The 18706-nt window shown below is 33.3% G+C and overlaps 1 protein-coding gene across 3 annotated transcripts in view; it reads right to left on the bottom strand.

Annotated features, from left to right (window-relative positions):
* LOC126743748 (uncharacterized) overlaps window positions 1–18706 on the bottom strand; it is a 234638-nt gene that overhangs the window by 30946 nt on the left and 184986 nt on the right. For all 3 annotated transcript variants that reach the window (XM_050450966.1, XM_050450965.1, XM_050450967.1), the window contains exons 4-6: window positions 11482–11604; window positions 11248–11424; window positions 2270–2564 (exon numbers count right to left, since the gene is read on the bottom strand). In XM_050450966.1, the coding sequence (XP_050306923.1) occupies window positions 2371–2564; window positions 11248–11424; window positions 11482–11604 (494 nt within the window). In that variant the 3' untranslated portion in view covers window positions 2270–2370. The remainder of the gene's footprint in view (window positions 1–2269; window positions 2565–11247; window positions 11425–11481; window positions 11605–18706) is intronic.

The following is an 18706-nucleotide window of genomic DNA, read 5'->3' as shown; positions in this document are numbered from 1 at the left end:
ATTTTTGACTTCTCCTTCTTCGGAATTAGTTCTTTCCAATTATTAACCTCCAGAATTAAGTCAGGATACAAATATTTTACATATTTTTACAGCCTACATCATTAATTTCTCTCCAACCAGAGAATATTAGGGAATGTGAGTTAGCCTTTTCGACCATACCACGACATCATTTATTAATAACAGGTTTTAGAGTGACAGAATCCAGAATATCCAATTTAGACAGGACCTTAGAAAGCATATTAGATACAACATATTCTTGGCCCAATGAATTAGGGATAATAATACTGCTGGAGTTAAATTTGTCATCTGGGTCTTCTTGGCCATTAGTAATCACGAAAAACTTAACAATGTCTAACTAAGTATGGAATTTTCGAAAGGACCTATAAACCTGCAATGCTCTCCCTTTTTTAGCTTTTGTTTCGTCAGACTTCTACTTACGTAACTAATAACCGGCTCAGTACCATAAGGATAAGGCTGAACGAGCAGATTATCAAGACCATAACCAGAGCTATAACACTGAACAACGCAATCCAAATAAAAAACAGGAGAAGCTAAAACGAGGGCGCTAACTAAGGATTTCCTCATCTTCCTGAAGACTATTTCACGGTCAGACGTATACTCAAATTTATGATTTTTCCACAATAAACCGGTGATTAGAGCGATAGCAGTTGAAAAGTCTTTAATAAACCTACGGTACCACGAAAAAGCTCCCATAGTTCTCCTGATTTCTGTGAGATTTTTAGCATCAAGAACAATGTCGATAAGTCTCTACCAAGTAGCAGGAACATTACGTAAGCCAAACGGAAGTCTCTTAAATTGGAAAAATCCGCGATTTGAAACCATAAATAGCTATATAGGGACGACATAATTTGGTATCTGCCAATAAGTTGATTTGATGTTTAAGGTCGAACTGTACTTGATCTGAGAAAGTTTGTTTAGATTATCACTCACTCGGGGAAAAGAATACTTATTGCACTCACAGACAGCATTAATCTTGCGATAGTCTACACAGAGGCAGACTGAATCATACTAATAACAGAGGATGCCCAAGGACCTTCTCAATATGCTAAAACTGATCCTTTACACGGTATACAATACCATCGCTCTTTGATCTCTACGTGATCTGTGCAACCCAATTTAATACCCATTTTGGCAAAACTTTCATCCAACAGCTCACTCACCCCATACTCCTGGTTCTTATTTAAAACAGATGTAATCATCGGTCTAAATATTCAAAGAAGCAATTTCAGCCAAATCAGAAAACCACCATTCATCACACTTAATATCGGGTACAAAACCCATGGCTGTCGAAAAATCTGTACCTAAAATTAATACGAGGGAATAATCTGGAATAACAACAGTCTTGAAGTGGCGAGTACGATCCTAAAAATCCATTGGTATGTCACAACTTCCTTTGCTTAAATACCTTTGCCCATTTGCTACACTAGGAGTTGGAGATAGTATCGAGGCGCAGGGTGAGTGACTGAATTAGCTTTCAACCATAATCACCAATGGACCAATGGTAAAGCACCTAAATCAAGAAGATCTAACTAAAACCCCTTTACCTAAAATATCTACCCGCAAGTAAGGTCGTTCAACGACGAGTCATGCAAAATGACAACAAATGTCGGCCCCTCAATTTTAAATTTGACGTGTTCGGCCGTTTTGGGCTAAACAATTTATTTTTCAAGATTTTTAGGGTGGATTGTTTTGTCTCGGACACAGTCTCTGTAAATAAATTAAATGTGTTATGAACCTTGTTTTACTGCAGAACCAGTCGCAGAACTCAACCAAACCAACAAAAATTCAAAGTTTTATGCCAAAATTTTAACTCAAACTAAAGTTCCACAAACAAAAAACTAATTGGCCCCGCGTTGGGCGCCAAAAATATGTGCAAAACAGGTGCTATTTTTGACTGTTTCAAAATCAAACATACATTTCACTTTAGACCAGAAGACAACTGCAGAATTTTAAGATAAACCTAAAAAAAATTAATATTGATAAAGTTAAGAACTAAGCGGATTGTCAAAAGTCTGATGAAAAAATTATTATTATTATCACATCCCATGAAAATCAACAGATATCAGTTATTCTCGTTTAAATTTATATACCACCTTATCAACTTAATTAGATTTAATTCAACTGGCTCATGAGTATTCAAATGAGTGTAGGAATTCTGAATTGCATTAGGAATTTGTAGCAATCTATAACAGATTAGCATACCTATCTTCAAACATCTATTTCTACATCAATTCATAGTTAAGCTTACCTACTGCTAGACGAACCACTCGTCCTTCTGCTGCGCATTATTTTGATGCGCATCGCCGCTGCCCCCGTTTTGGGGGGCGGGCGCAGAAGGAGGCGGCGCGGCTACTCTGCCAGGCAGTAGAGGCGGCCCCGGGCCAGCAACGTGCGGAACCCACCCGGGCCCGCAGGGCGGCACCAGTTTCCCGGCGGCAACGTGGTCGTGCCGCCACCGTCCACCGCCAGATTCGTCGTACTGTCTCCTGTACCGCTCATTGGTTTTACGGCCATATGACCGTTTGAGCCGTACATTTGGGCTACTGAAAAAAAGGGAAAGAAAACGATTAGAAAAGAATTATAAATTTTTATATTTATTTACGGGATGTCCTATATATTTTCAAAAAAATATGACAATATTAAAAATATCCTAACCATAAGAAAAATATAACAATTAATAATAATAATTAAATAATAGATAACTAATTCACTGTTATTGGCAAATAAAAAAATATATATATTAATTCCTAATACTAAAATAGCCCTTCTTATACAGGTTGGCAAAATTTCGGGAAACTGGTGGCAAATGAAAAACGGAATATTGAAAATCCAGTAAGAAAAAAGGCAGTAGAAGTCGGTCTTCTCGAAGAAGTTAGTATGAACATTTCTTGTTATGCACTATATTTCTTCCGGGCTAGCATCAAATGGCTCTTGCCGGTCTTTTGAGACCGTACTGTCGTCGAGATTTGGCGCCATCTTTTTATAATTCTGGGTCGCATCTAGGCGCTTGGAACATAGGAATCGACTAAACGGGATAAGGTTTGGTTGCATGTATTTATAAGGTCTGGGTGTGATGTTATTGGACGAGAGCCTACGGGCCCCCTCAGTATGCGGAACTTTTGGCTGATGAGAAACGGTCGGATGGAGGTGTGAACGTAACTAGTCTTCTACGGTGTTTTTAGTACTTGTTTTTGGTTATTTGGCATGTGATTTGGGTTTTATGTGAGATTTATATTTGGAGTAGTTGGTACGGATGGAATTTGGGTTTGGAACAAACTAAGAAGAAAAGAAATGCATACTGTTAGGACTTATACCTCGACTCCTAGAAGAAACTTGATTGCCGGGTTTGAGTTTGGCTTTTCTAATTTTGCCATCAGGTTGTCATTTTTTTTTCTAACATCCCTTCAGTCAAACTTAGTAAATTCAAGAGGTTTGTATTCTTGATAGAAAACTCGGGACGTTTCATATGTGGTGTTGAAGTGCCAGCCGTTGGCTCTGCCCTCCTGGTGGTAGAGTCGGTGTCGGTTTTTTGTTTGTTTAGATTTTTTAGGTTTGGGTTTTTTGGGGAGCGCCAAAAACTCACCGGATGCAATTGCAACACTCCGCCGGGGCCGCTCTGTTTTTATCACAGTTAGAATAAAAGTGATTACCCTTGCATTTGTGGCGACGCGGCTTTGCGTTGCAATTGCTCATGACGTGTTCATACTCTTGGCATCGATGCTACTGCCCAATTTGCTTCATGTTATCGATGGTGTGAGTCCTTAGAGGCTCGACACGGACCCTAATGTTCAAAAGGCTTTCAAGCTTGAACACAGCCTCTTGATCTATTGGGACGAGGAACCTGATGAGATCCGTGGGCCTTCTACGGCCTGGGCCGGTTTTAAACCAAGCCAGTTCCTCCGGCTCGAACCCCATCATTCTGAGCTCCTTCTCAACTTCTTCCAGTTTAAAGTTTTGGTCAAGTCTTCTCAGGATAACATTTCATTTTTTGTCTTCTTTAAGGAAGAGGAAATGGAATTCCATTCTCTCTTCCTTGAGGAGTCTTGTGAGTTCTCGGTAGTCTTTTGGTTGTTTTGGGGAAAATCACTAATCCCAATCTATCCTTCTGTACTTTTGAAATGTTTATTTAGTTTTCGCAAAATAGTTGAATTTTGTAACCCAGTTTGACGTGACTCTTAGGGACCTTTGGGACTTTAGATATATTGGGATTAACGCTCCTTTCCCGCTAAGGAGAGGTTATTTAGGAGCATGTATATTGTTTTTTTTAATGGTGAAAAAAGTTATTAATTGGTGGTTCGTTTTGAAATTATAGCACAAATGTATAATTATGATAATTTAACTTATTTGTGTTGAATTTTGCAATAAAAATAAAAAGTAAAAATATATATATATCCGATTCTAACCGCAAGAATATCATCTTCAAACCAAAATATAAGATTATTAACATTTTCATTCCTAAAACTGCTTCTAAAAAATTTGAATGACAACACTGCAAGCAAATGCTCAGCGATGCGCGAAAAATCATCTTAAGAGACAGCTTTGTTTTTACATTCAGTATTTGTGAAGTTCTGTGTGTTTTGTTTATTTTTTGGTTGAGAAAGAAAAAAAGTCTTAATTGAGTATTTTTGTGAACTTAAAGACTTGAATGTGAAGTGTGTGTGTAATACAAGAATCTTTATATTTTTAAATTCAAATATATTTTTTAAATACTATTAATAGGCTAAAAAGAATAAAAAACTGCAGTTTTGTTCATGGTTTTATTATTATGACTGATTTTATATTTTTCTGTTGTCTTGGCAGAAAAATGACATATTAAAATGTTAAAAATTTGTACCATAAAACATAAATTATTTAGAAATCTATAAGAATTATAAAATATTTCCATAAGAATGCTTTTTATTAGACTCTAATGAAATACCTTAAAAAAACATAAAGAGTTTATAAACGGTAATATTGTTTATATTTAAAGCATATTCTATTATTAATAAATATTTATTATTCATCGCATCTCCGTCCTTCTATGAAGCTATTGGTAGGTCTCATTTTATGGCCTATCGACGCACAGATGTTTTGAAGAATTCGTAAAACAAACAAACCCAAAAAATCTCTCTTTACCTGCTAACCCTAACTCAGTTCATTTTAATGTGCCGTCGCGTGCAGATATTCCGATTTGTGAGTAATTTTTTCGGTGATAAAAATAATAGTGCGATTGCAATGCCGAAGGTTCAAGGAAAGAAAAGAAAATTATTTGAATTTCTCAGGGATGTGGATGATATTAAGGCGACTTTGGCTCATCTAGAGAAGAGGCTTTTGCCTCCGAGTAGTCCATCTTCATAATCTTATTCTGGTAGACTAATAATATTTTTATTTTAAATAGGTTTTGGAGGTCTAAAAAGTTTTTGGATGCTTTGGACAATAGTAATGAGGTTACAGATTGTTTTGATCTTATACCTTTTTTACAAAATATTAGGTCTTTTATTAATTGTTTTTCTTAATAAGAGATAGTAATAAGGCAGGGTTGTTCTGATCTTATGCCTTTTTTAGATATTAATTTCTTGTTAAATGTTTTGATTTACAAGATAATTAAGGTTGGTTTGACCTTATTCTGCTGATTTTTTGCATATGTTTTTGTTTACAGTACTATCCGCTATCCTTAGTTGGTTTGACTAGGAATATTTCGAGAGTTTAGACAAAAAGAGTTGTTTTAACTCTTCTTTGTCTTAGAAATACTGTATTAGTTGTCTTGACTATTAACAGTATTTATAACACACTTTTTTATTTATGTTCAATGTTTTAAGTTCTTATAATTATATAGACTTTTCTTTACTTGCCAGATTCTCAGAGCAGTTCTGACACGGAGGAGAGTAACAGTGATAGAGGCTCTAATAACCCTCCAATAGCTGGTAACCTCAGTAATATACCGGAAAACAACACTTCTAGTGAAATTATAGAACCGGTGGCGATTAACAATGCCGAACAGTATTTTAAGGACAATCCTTTAGAGGAAAAAAGTGTTGGTCCTAAGATCCATGAGGAGTTAGCTGTTAGGTGGACCTGTTATGTGCGGAAGGGTTTAGCGGCTGAAGTAAGGAAGGATTTACTTCGAAAATTTCTTACTCCAGAGAACTGCAAAACAATTAATGCTCTAATTAATTAACTAAAACCGATTCTCAGACGTTAAAAAATGACCATTTCCTATCAGGAATACAGACTCAAGTAGGAGCTAGTCTATCAGCCCTAGGAACGATTATATCGAAGAAAATTGAAAACCCGGAGCAGGTTTTTTCGAAAGATATAATGCAGTAGTTGATAGAAGCGGGTCAATTAATGTCCAATGTTCATCATGCTATATCTTTAAAAAGAAAATTTGAAATAACTCCTTTTATCAATGAAGAGGGCCGAATGGCAGCTAATAAAATTGCTATTGATGAGTTTCTTTTTGGGAAGGAATTTATTTCCAAGGTCAAATCTTGCCAGGAGATGAAAAAAGCTGGAAAAGACTTGACAGTTTCCAAGAAAGTTGACCTTGCAAAGCCTGGTCCTTCAAAACCATCGACAAGTAATTTTCCACTACCAGCGCTCATATCCCAAGACCAGGATAAAAGAAGAGAGCAGGGGGAGAAGAGCATCGTCCAGCAGAGTCGACTATCAATGGAAGGGCCAGAGGAGAGAGTTTAAAAAAGGAGAGAGGTACAATCGGCCACACAACAGGAAACTTTATCAGGAACGTTAGAGGTAACTAGAATTCCAAAATCTATAAGAGGAATTAAGTATGCCTTAGAACAATGGAAAAAGATATCTCAAAATAGTCAGATTTTACAGTGGGTTAAGGGAATTAGAATACCTTTTAATTTAAAATCCCACCAACAAAGAATACCAGATCCGTTTATTTCAAATAAAAATTTAAAAAATTTTAAAGAAGTTATTCATCAACTATTAAATAAAGAAGTTATATCTAGATATCATGCTAGTAGGGGTCAATTTCTTTCATCATATTTTAATCAAAAAAACCAGATGGATCTTATAGATTTATTCTTAATTTAAAGAAATTAAATTCTTTTATTTTTAATCGTCATTTTAAAATGGAGGATTACCGTAACGCTCTAAGATTAATTTCCAGTGGTTGTTATATGACTAGACTAGACCTTAAAGATGCATATTATCTATTGTCTATTGACAAGAGAGATAGAAAATACCTACGTTTTCGTTTTGAAAATAGGTTATATCAATTTAATTGCTTACCTTTTGGGTTAAGTATAGCTCCCCTAGTCTTTACAAAGTTATTAAAAGCTGTAACCAGCTATTTAAGGCAAAGTGGTTGTAAAATTATTATTTATTTGGATGATATTTTGATTCTTGGAAATAGTTTTGTTTCTTGCTTTGAATCGGTAGTTAAAATCTCAAAAACTAACTAATTTAGGACTTACAATAAATTATGATAAAAGTATATTATTTCCTGTCCAGGAAATTCAATTTTTAGGTTTTATTTTTAATTCAGATGAAATGGTTTTTACATTACCCCAGGAAAAGGTAGTTGCTCTTTTAAAATTACTGCAAAAAGTTAAAAAAAGAAGAAAAAGATCCGATATTTTGCATCATTAATAGGAAAGTTAGTTGCGGTTTCCCCTACGTTAGATTACAGTTGGTTACATTTAAAACCTCTTGAAATTGCTAAACAAAAAGCCCTTTAGAAGAATTTTCACAATTTCAATAAAGTTATGATTATCCCCAGAAACATATTCCCAGAAATTGATTGGTGGCTAGGTAAAATTCCAAAAGCTTCAAAGTTAATAAAACCACAGCCTTTTCTTTTCGAGATTTATTCGGATGCATCTGAGACCGGCTGGGGTGCATTTTCTGAGAAAATAGAAGCAAAAGGTTTTTGGAATAGAGATGAAGTAGGAAAACATATAAATTGGCTGGAGTTATGTGCTGCATATTATGGTCTTAAATCTTTAGCAAGAACTAATAAAAATTGTAAAATGTTACTCCATATAAATAACATCACAGCAATTGCCTGTATAAACCGGATGGGTAGTATTCCATATACACATTTAAATAATATAACACGTCTCATATGGAACTGGTGCGAGTCAAGAAATATTATAATATCGGCTTCTTATATTAATACTACTGAAAATACAAAAGCAGATTTATTGTCTCGAAATAGATCTTGCAATACAGAATTTGAGTTAAATAATTTTATTTTTTCTAAAATCATACAACTTTTTGGTAGACCTGATATAGATTTATTTGCCTCAAAAAGTAATAAAAAATGTATCGATTATGTTTCTTGGGGTCCTGACCCAGACTGTGTTGGTGTAGATGCGTTCACTATTATTTAGAGTTCGTATTATTTGTATACCTTTCCTCCCTTTTTATTAATTGATAAAGTTATTCAAAAGATTATTCAGGATAAAACTACGGATATTTTAGGGGTTCCTAATTGGTCGACTCAATCTTGGTACCCTTTGTTTTTGGAACTTTTAATAGAAGAACCTTTAATTTTTGGTCCAGATAAAAACTTAATTTTTTCTGCTTTCAGAGAGAAACACCCTCTGTACAAGATTCTTTCCCTGGTGGCAGGGAGATTGTTCGGGAATCATTAAAAAGAAAGGGAATTACGGATTCTGCTTTTCCGGTTATGTTAGATTCGATAACAGAAAACACCTTAAAACAATACAATATCTGTTTTAGAAAATGGTGGGATTACTGTTTGGAAAGAAAATTAGATCCATATAATGGTGATATTAATATCATTTTGGAATTTTTTCTTGAAAATTTTAACAGGGGTCTTCCTTACTCATCTTTAAATGGATATAGAGCAGGTTTTGCATTGATCTTTATTTTTGGAGGTGAAGATGAAAGAATACTAAAACGATTTTTTAAGGGTATTTTTAATAGAAAACCTAATGCTCCCCGATATTCAGCAACATGGGACCCTAGCCTTGTTTTAGAATATTTGACATCTCTTTTTCCTTCGTCTCAATTATCAATAAAAGACTTTACCTTAAAACTAGTCACATTATTATTATTGACATCGGGTCAGAGGGTACAAACAATATCGAAGATTGAAGTAGGTAATATCGAAAATAGTCCTGACAAGATAGAAATTCGAATTTCTGCTAGATTAAAGACGTCAGGTAGAGGCAGAAAAAAACCACATACTTAGTTTATTCATTTTTTAAAAATAAACCGGAACTTTGTGTAGCTTCTAGGTTACATTACTTAAAAATTACGTCTCAATACCGCTTACAAGAGGAGTCACTTATTTTAACTTTTAAAATGCCCTTTCATCCTGCCTCTAGACAGACAATAAGTAGATGGGTAAAGGATGTTCTTAACAAAAGCAATATTGATACGACAATATTTAAAGGTTATAGCATAAGACATGTTTCGACTTCTGCAGCTGCCAAAGCAGGCTTAGATATTGACCTGATCCGTAACACGGCAGGTTGGACTACGAAGTCGATGGTATTCAATATGTTTTATAATATTCCCTTAGCACAAAATCCTGAGAGTTTTACAAATTCTGTATTATCAACAACTTAGGATATTACACAAAATATATGTTATTAATTTAATGTTGTTTATTATATAAGCATATCTAGCCTTACTTATATTATCATTTAGTCTTACTTACCTAGGTTATCATAGACTAAATTTTTTGTTTGTTCAATTAATATAGTAATTTAATTTTTTGTTATGGGATGTTTGGTAACACTTGGTTTTAGGAGTAATATATTTTGCTGCACAAAAATCGCTTTTCTTACCTACAAACATCTACCAATAGCTTCATAGAAGGACGGAGATGCGATGAATAATTATAAGATTGGTTGACTTACCTGTAATGAAGATCAATCTTAATTATTCGAGCATCGGAGTCCTTCTATGATAGGGCCCACTCACCCAATTATTATTTTTGGGATTTTCCCTAAGGTGCTGATGCGATTTTCCGTGTCACATAATGAACTGAGTTAGGGTTAGCAGGTAAAGAGAGATTTTTTGGCTTTGTTTGTTTTACGAATTCTTCGAAACATCTGTGCGTCGATAGGCCATAAAATGAGATCTACCAATAGCTTCATAGAAGGACTCCGATGCTGGAATAATTAAGATTGATCTTCCTTATAGGTAAGTCAACCAATCTTATAATTATGTAAATATTTTTGGACGACGTCACTGATAGAGATTTCTTGTGTCGGTGGAATCAATAATACAATCGAGCGGCGTTGCGATGTTGTTGCCTTTTCCTCTAATATACGTAACTTAAATTCATTTAACTTTGAATATTCACTTCATCATAGAGTATCTTATTTAAAAAAATACTTCATATTTTATTAAAGGGGAACAGTCATATTTTTTGTGCCTATTAAAATAAGTGACAAATTTTCTTGATATTATAAGGTGTTCTTTGGCATTATTGCATTAGAGATGTTGCCAACGAACACATTGCCCATAGTTCTACGGCAATGGTAATTCTAGCCTTTCGATATTCTAAGGTCGGATTCATAATAAACAATATTTTAATTGGTAAATTACTGATCAGCCTAGTGGTTTTTTTGGAGCCATTTTTTCTAATTCAAAACAATGTCCCCATGAATGTTTAATCCAAACACACACCTAACTAGCTTTCACACATAATTTTATAATTTATACTACCAAGCAAATATAATAATAATAATAAACGACTTAATTTTTTAAAATCATTTATAGAATAAGCAAAGCTGCTTAATTCAAAATTGAATTGAACAATCTAAACAATCATTTAGTTTATTTGTTTTCTCAACCAGATGGCGTTCTTTGAAAAACAGATGTATTATATACGAGGATTTAAAGGATTCAAAAAATAATAAAACCATGTTAGCGGCGGCGAATATTACTAATGATGCATAAGAACATGCGTTTACCACATAGGCGAAAAAACAAATAGATTTGGGGTGCTTTAATAAAATTACATAGCAAAGGGTTAAAAACTGAAGTTGAAATATATTTGAAAAAATCTGTGGTTAATAGATTTTCAGATTTATGAAAAATAGCATTTCAAAGCTTATTAAACATATTATTAGTAAAAACCAACTTTTATCAATTTTGAACACAGTAGAAGAGCAGTTGGTATGACAGGAGGAGGCTGATGATAATTCAAAATATTGTGCCAACCTTTTTTAAGGAATTAAAATTCTGTGAATCAACTTAGATCTTCTGCTCATATTTTTCATTAATACTTACAGGAATATGATGCATTCTGTTGCTGCACAGAATTTCCATGTCGATTATGCCACGACCCTCTCCTACATACACATACTGATATCGCTACAACCAGTACGAGTACCACCAGTACCGTGCTAATTACCACTACCACGAACCAGGTCATTTCTAGTCCTAGGATGGTATTTGTATCGTTGTCTGAAAATAATGAAAAGAGTTAGTTTTTAATCCATTAGAGTTCAAGACTTTTCTTACTTTGGCATAAATTATTGGACGATTCATCCGACCCGTCTGCGCAATGGTTGATTCCATCGCACACCAGGTCAGTGGAGATGCAAAACTCGCGCAGGTTGCATCGAAATTCTGTACATGCATGTTCTGAAATTAAATAAATTAGTTACAATGATGGGATAATATAAAGGAAGCATAAAATAATTTAAATATTTATGAATATTTATATAATATTCAGTCTTCTGATTTTTTTTGTATATTCATTAGATACCCATTCTACTAATAATAATTCCGTTATTCTTTCACCTAGCCTTCTGATGATTTTCACGTATCTTTAATTTCAATTATCAAGTATGCAAAAAATCAGAATTATATCTACTGACAAAATTGTTGCGAAAATTTTTGCAACAATTTGCATGAAAACATTAGCGACTTCTGACCACCCTTTATCTTCGGACTAGACTTCTAACAATTTTTTTCCCTATTTTCTATTAACATTTCCTATACTGGTGCAAATTTTTAGCACAGCACCTAGTATATACATTTTCATAAAAAAATTACAAGTTTAACCCTCTATCCTTATATATCACATTTTCAGCGACTTCTGATGGTCTGCCCCCTTGCTATGTCGATAACAACCGAGCCTGTATATGGGTAAATATTCAATAAGAAAGTTTCGGTGCGTCCTAGGCTTTAATTCATTTTACACGAATAGCATTAGTCGAAAACTTTAGTGGGTAAGAATTATTATTATAAGAGTTGCAACATTACATAAATGGTTTAAAAAAAATATTTCTTTGAAAAATTAATTTTTAAATGCTAAAGTGTAATTACTTTGGCTTATCCTCTTTTATGATCTACTTACACAATCTAAACAATATATTAAACAAACAAAAGGAACCACAGCCTTATATTTTTTATTTAAAACATAGTATTTGTGTCTGCATAAGAAGACTAAATAGTTAAAAAAAAAACTAAAATTATTCCTAAAAATATATTTTATTGCTTTTGTCCTACGTTTTCCTGTCACTTATAAAGAGCCTCGTATTTTAATGTTGATTAAAAATCTATATGCTTTTACTGTACAGGGTGTTTCAGAACTATGAGATCAAACTTCTGGGGGTTGTTCAGTGCAACAGAAGAATGCATTTGAGTATAGGAACCCATATCCGGAAATGCGTCACTACGCCACTACGGCCCTAAGACGCGGTAAAATTTATAAAAAACATTAATTACCTAAATAGGATCTGCTGCATTTATTTTTACCTTTTGTACATGATACCATAACAACAATTGTTTAGAATCAACGCTTATCAATGTCAATTCTCAATGTCATGTTTAAAAATTTTATAGCTTACAATTTTTAAACATTTACTGCTAATGGAAAACTTTACCAATCAAGAATAATTGGCGAATATGCATTTGGCATACGGAGCAACAAACTGCAATGCACGAGCAGCATCGCGGTTGTATCATGAACGTTATCCTGAACGACAGCATCCTGGATACAAAAATTTTATTGCGGTTCATCGGCGGCTCGCTGAGACAGGCATGTTTAAGACCAAGATGCATGATACTGGTGTTACTCGAACCGTAAGAACGGCCGAATTTGAAGAAGAGGTTCTTCAGCGAGTTGCTGATTAACCACCAAATAGCACACGTGACGTGGCTAAGAATATGAATACGAGTAACGCTTCTGTCTGGCGGGTACTACACGAGCAACAACTCCATCCTTACCACTTCCAGAAAGTTCAAGGTATGACTGCAGCCGATTATCATCCTAGAGTTCAATTTTATCGATGGCTTCTGGATCAAATCATTGCACAACCAAATTTTTTACGATATGTTTTGTGGACCGATGAAGCCTCTTTCACAAGAGACGGTATTTTTAATAGTAGGAATAGCCATGTTTGGGAAGAAGAAAATTCTTATGCAATTTTTCCAAGAAAACATCAGAATCGTTGGTCTGTCAACGTATGGGCAGGCATTGTTGATTATTATTTAATTGGGCCATACCTTCTACCGGAACGGTTAAGAGGACATATTTATCTGGGTTTCTTGGAGGAAGTTCTCCCAGAACTCCTTGAAAATGTTCCACTAAACGTTAGACAGCAAATGTGGTTTCAGCATGATGGAGCGCCGGCTCACTTTGCTGTACAAGTACGCGAGTATTTGGCTCAGCGGTTTGGGCACCGTTGGATTGCCAGAGGTGGAGCACTTGGCCTCATAGGTCACCCGATTTAACGTCGCTCGATTTTTTCCTGTGGGGACATGTAAAGTCTTTAGTCTACGAAACTCTAGTAGAATCAGAGCTAGGCTTAATTGGACGAATAACAGCAGCATTTGAAATAATTCAAAACGAGGATCAAATTTTTAGTGTAGTCCGCCGAAATCATGTGCGGCGTTTAAATCGGTGTATTGAGGTTGGAGGAAGATTTTTTGAACAATTGTTGTGATGGTATCATATACAAAAGGGAAAAATAAATGCATCAGATACTATTAAGGTAATTAATATTTTTTCTAAATTTTCTAATTTAAACGCGTCTTAGGGCCGTAGTGGCGTAGTGACACATTTCCGGACATGGGTTCCTATACTCAAATGGATTCTACTGTTGCATTGAACAACCCCTAGAAGTTTGATCCCATAGTTCTGAAACACCCTGTATAGCTGGCAATAGTATAGCATAAAGTTTTTTTTGGATTTAAAAGAAATGCTATACTTGGCCAGAATTTAGTTGATTTGTGACATTCAGTGGTAAACAGTGGTAAACAGTGGTAAACACGTGTATTTTTCAGACACTTGATAATTCCCCTGTATTGTATTTAAAGAAAAAAGAGTAAGTATATATTTTTTTAACAACAAAAACTTCTTTTATTATTAGACGTCTGAAACTTTAACTAACTAAAAATATTTTAAAATTGTTTATAAGTGAATTATTCTATTTTATTGGTCGAATTGTAATGCCCCTGGTGTAATTTCCCTGGCAACTTAAATACCAGAGGAATTACATAAACACAATTTTTGGACCAAATACCTAAATCATCTGACTCTATAACTATTTTCAGTTTATTTCAATTATTGTGAAATTACGAACGTAAAAAAGCTGTCAAGAGAAGAAACATTAGAAAAGAAGAGAAAAGCAGAAAGAGCATGATATGCCAACAGAACTGAGAAAACAGAAAAACAAAATAAAATATGAAAAGAAAAAAGAATCCGACAAGTTAAAGCTGCAAAAGACATGATTCCCAGGGAAAACCGTTTGGCGCGACAATTTTATAGCATTTCGTCAAAGGAATGCCACTCTAACAAAAGAAACTCAAAAGTTTATGAGAGAGTAAGTAAGTAAACAAATTAAAAAATAACTAAAATTAAATTAAAATTTATTTTCAGGTTCAAAGACCCAAAAATAATCGACAGTTAGAAGCAAAGAAGAGATTCAGACGTATTAGAAAAAATCGCAATAGAGAACTCGATAAAAAGAAAAAGAAAATTATTAAACTTAAACAACAACTAAAAAAGACAACAACGTATAAAAAAAGAAATAAAAAAAATAAATATCTTAAGCCCAAATACCAAAGTTCAGCATTTAGTAACAAGTTTCCCTCCTGAAGCCAAAGCTGTAACAAGAACTTTATTATTTGGAGAAGTTATGAAACAATAGCTTTAAGAAAATATTTCTACCCTAATTTCTTTAAAAGAAAACGATAGATTTACGCACGTAGTAACTGGTAAGATAGTACAAAATATAATATTCCCAAAAAAATCGGTAATATTTCAAAAAGAAGAATCAACAAACCGAAAACGAAGAAAAGCTATAATAAATAACGTTTTTAAACATAGTGTTCAACGATTTTTCCAGGACGATAGTAATTCTTGCATTTGCCCTGGTAAAAGAGATTATGTGACCAGAAAAAGAGTAAAAAAGCAAAAACGGGTATTGCTAGATACTTTAAAAAACTTACATAAGAAATACTTTAAATTATATTCGGAATCTAAGCTAAACGATACGATAACGTTTTGTAGATTATGCCCATTTTGGGTTAAATACTCTAAAAGCGCATATCGAGACACGTCTTTGTGTTCATTCTAATTTTAATTGACAAGCTCTATATTCTTGGGGTATAATTTCGTTTTCTTGTTATCATCCATTTTTAGAATTTATTTGATGTAAATAAAATCTATATTGTTGTGACGAATTCATAATGGGTTTATATTTTTAATTTAATTTGTTTTTTGCTATAAGTGACGTAATACCAAATAAAATAAGTAACTCATCGTAACAGATATAATTTAAAATTGTGTGGAAAATTGCTACCGAAACTATCATTGATAACAACTCAACTAACGAAAAATTAGAAAATAAGTAAAAAAATCATTAAAAATGTACCCAAACGATATTGTTTTCCAGTTAGAAAAAATCTTGATAAATTACTAAGCCACCAAAGAAACATAGTTCATCAGTATAAAGTTAATTGAAATACTGAAAGAAAATCTTTCAGAACACGATTGTGTCATTCATATGGACTTTAGTAAAAATTAAAATGAAAAATATAGTATATAAATTCAGGCATTTCATTTTGGGAGCTCAAATTAGTCAACACATTAGTCGCCTATATTTTCGGGGGATGACGGTTATCTTGCTCAAATTACGAGACAGTTTTACCACTAAGCAAAACTCTTTATTTTTAATATCGACAGGTGTTTCGCTAACGTAATGTTACCATCTTCGTGAGAAGATTAAAACTGAACTAAAACTACTTACAAACTACTTCCTATATACTAATGGTGTAACTAATATCGGAAAAAGCAACGAAGCGAAAAAGCAATGAAGCATGACCAAACAAATCTTAAACACTAACTAAACTATATAATTATGACTATAAGGAATTGAACCTTTTTCCCTGTTAAGAATGTTTTTTGATTTTTGAATATTGCTAAACGTTCGTATGCATCTAATTTTCTATTGTTTTTAACTGGTTTTATGTAATGTTGAGTTGTCTATCCCTAGAAAATGACCAGTATTTAAAACATGTTCAGCCACACTTGACTTTTCAACTCTTCCATATTTCACATAAGCTACATGTTCTTTAAATCTGACACTAATTAATCTTCTGATTTGTCCTATGTACTAATTATCACAATCGTTGCAATTGATCTCATAGATCCCAAACTTTTCATTGATCTTTATTTTATTTTTTGGATTTCCTAAAAGATTTCGTAACTTGGCCGAACTTTGATATACCATTCTTAGACCTTCTCATGTCTTTGAAAACTCTATCAAAGCCTCTCGTCAAGATAGGATCGTATGGTATTGCAACAAAAGTTCGCTTATTTTCATCTTTTTGAAATGTGGTAGTTTTTAAGATTAACTTCAAGCCTATGTTTTCTAATCAGCTTATCAATAATCTTATCATCATAGCCATTAACCCTAGCAATTGTTTTATATGTTGCTTTTTCTTTATTAAATCTGCTATTACTTAGAGGACATGAGACCAAACGATGTACCAAGAAATGCATGCTAGCCATTTTATGTTGAAAATAATGGTTAGAGTCACTAGTTATGTATCTAAAAGTATTTGTTTCTTGTTTGAAGGTAAATTTAATAGATGGAAAACATTTATTAAGTTGTTCTACAAAATTATCAATATTGCATTTGCTTTTGTCGAACACAGCAAACACATTATTAACATGTCTTAACATTAAGGTTCTTAAGGTTCTCTTGCTACAGAATGAATTTTCATGGAGTCGGTCATGGCAAAGGTACGCCAGATGGTGTAGGAGCAGTTTGTAAAAAAACAGCCGATAAATTTGTTTCATTCGGTAACGATGTTTCTTCCTTACTGCTTACTTCTTGGGTGAAGTTATTGAAAAAAATTATCCCTCCATAAAAACTTTTCTACTCACTAATATAGAAGAAATAGCTTTAATAATAAAAAAGCACGAGAAACATATTCTAGTGTGTTCTGGTACATTAAGAGTTTATCAAGTCTGTGGCAGTATTTATTTACCTAATAAGATTATTATGAAACCTCTTAGTTGTTTTTGTGATCAGGTTTCATGTTCACATTATTAACTGGGAGAACTGAATTATACACCCTCAAATTTTAATATTAAGCCTATGTTGTCAGTAGATGAGGTTTATTTAAACTCAGAAAATGAATCTAACACAGAAAACATAGAGTTTACTAGGAATATAGAGTCGGGGAGTATATAGAGAGTACAGAATTAAAGTCCTGTTGCTGGTGGATCGGGAATACATAAAACCCGTTATTTGCTGGGTGACCGACCATGTGTTGTTGAATTAAAATCAAAAGGGGTATACAGGATATGTTCTGGGGAAGTGGATGAGGAAGACGGCAAAATAAAAGTTACATTTATTAAATTATGTAATTTTTAAACTCTGGTACTCTATTTGTCGAACAAAAAACGGTAAAGTGTTTGTGTCTTCTGAAAACAAAAAGGTGGAAATTTCTTCGGAAGCGGATCTTCAGAGTGCAGTTATAAGTGAGGGTGCTACTTTCCGTATACTTTCCGTATATTTTCAAGTAGGTACTATTTTTATTGTTTTTTTATATATGCAGTGCACATATTTTTTTTTCCTTTTCAATGCAGATTTATAACGTAACCATATTATGCTAATTATAATTTAAGAAAAACATTACCTCTAATATAAAATATTATTTGGCTATGCGCTGTTAATTCTCATTTCTTTTGATTTGCCTTTTGAATCTACCATGAAAATCTAAAAAAAGGCATAGTGTAAGAGTGCTCTTGCGATTAATTTTCTATAATTTAATTTATTTTTGGTCTGATATGTTTTTTTGTTTTTTTTTGTTAGATTGTAGAATGAATTAATAATGTGACATTTTTTAAAATTTGTTTCTAAAATAAAAAGACATTTCAGGTATGATAATGCTATTTTTTATTTACTTTATTTTTTAATTTTTTGGCAGAAGCCAATTAATTTTCTTTTTGTCAATCTGTAATAGCATAGTAAGTAGTATAGTAGGAAGGCTGTTGTTGAAAAGAAAATTGAATACAGTTACTAGTTTATAAGGTTGAAGCTTAACATTTTTAATGGGTTATATACAAACTAAATTTATATTTGGAGTACCTGACTCTATTAGGGATTTACTTTCATTTTTGTTTATTTCTTGATATATGCCTAGCATAGTTTTATGTGTGGTAGCATTTTTTTTTGTTATTCTTAATTTTATCTTTTATGGATATGGCTAGGTTAGCTAGTTA

This window comes from Anthonomus grandis, chromosome 13 (assembly GCF_022605725.1).
Source record: "Anthonomus grandis grandis chromosome 13, icAntGran1.3, whole genome shotgun sequence".
Taxonomy (NCBI): domain Eukaryota; kingdom Metazoa; phylum Arthropoda; class Insecta; order Coleoptera; family Curculionidae; genus Anthonomus; species Anthonomus grandis.
The sequence above is the reverse complement of the archived record's forward strand: the minus strand, read 5'-3'. Positions and strand labels throughout refer to the sequence as shown.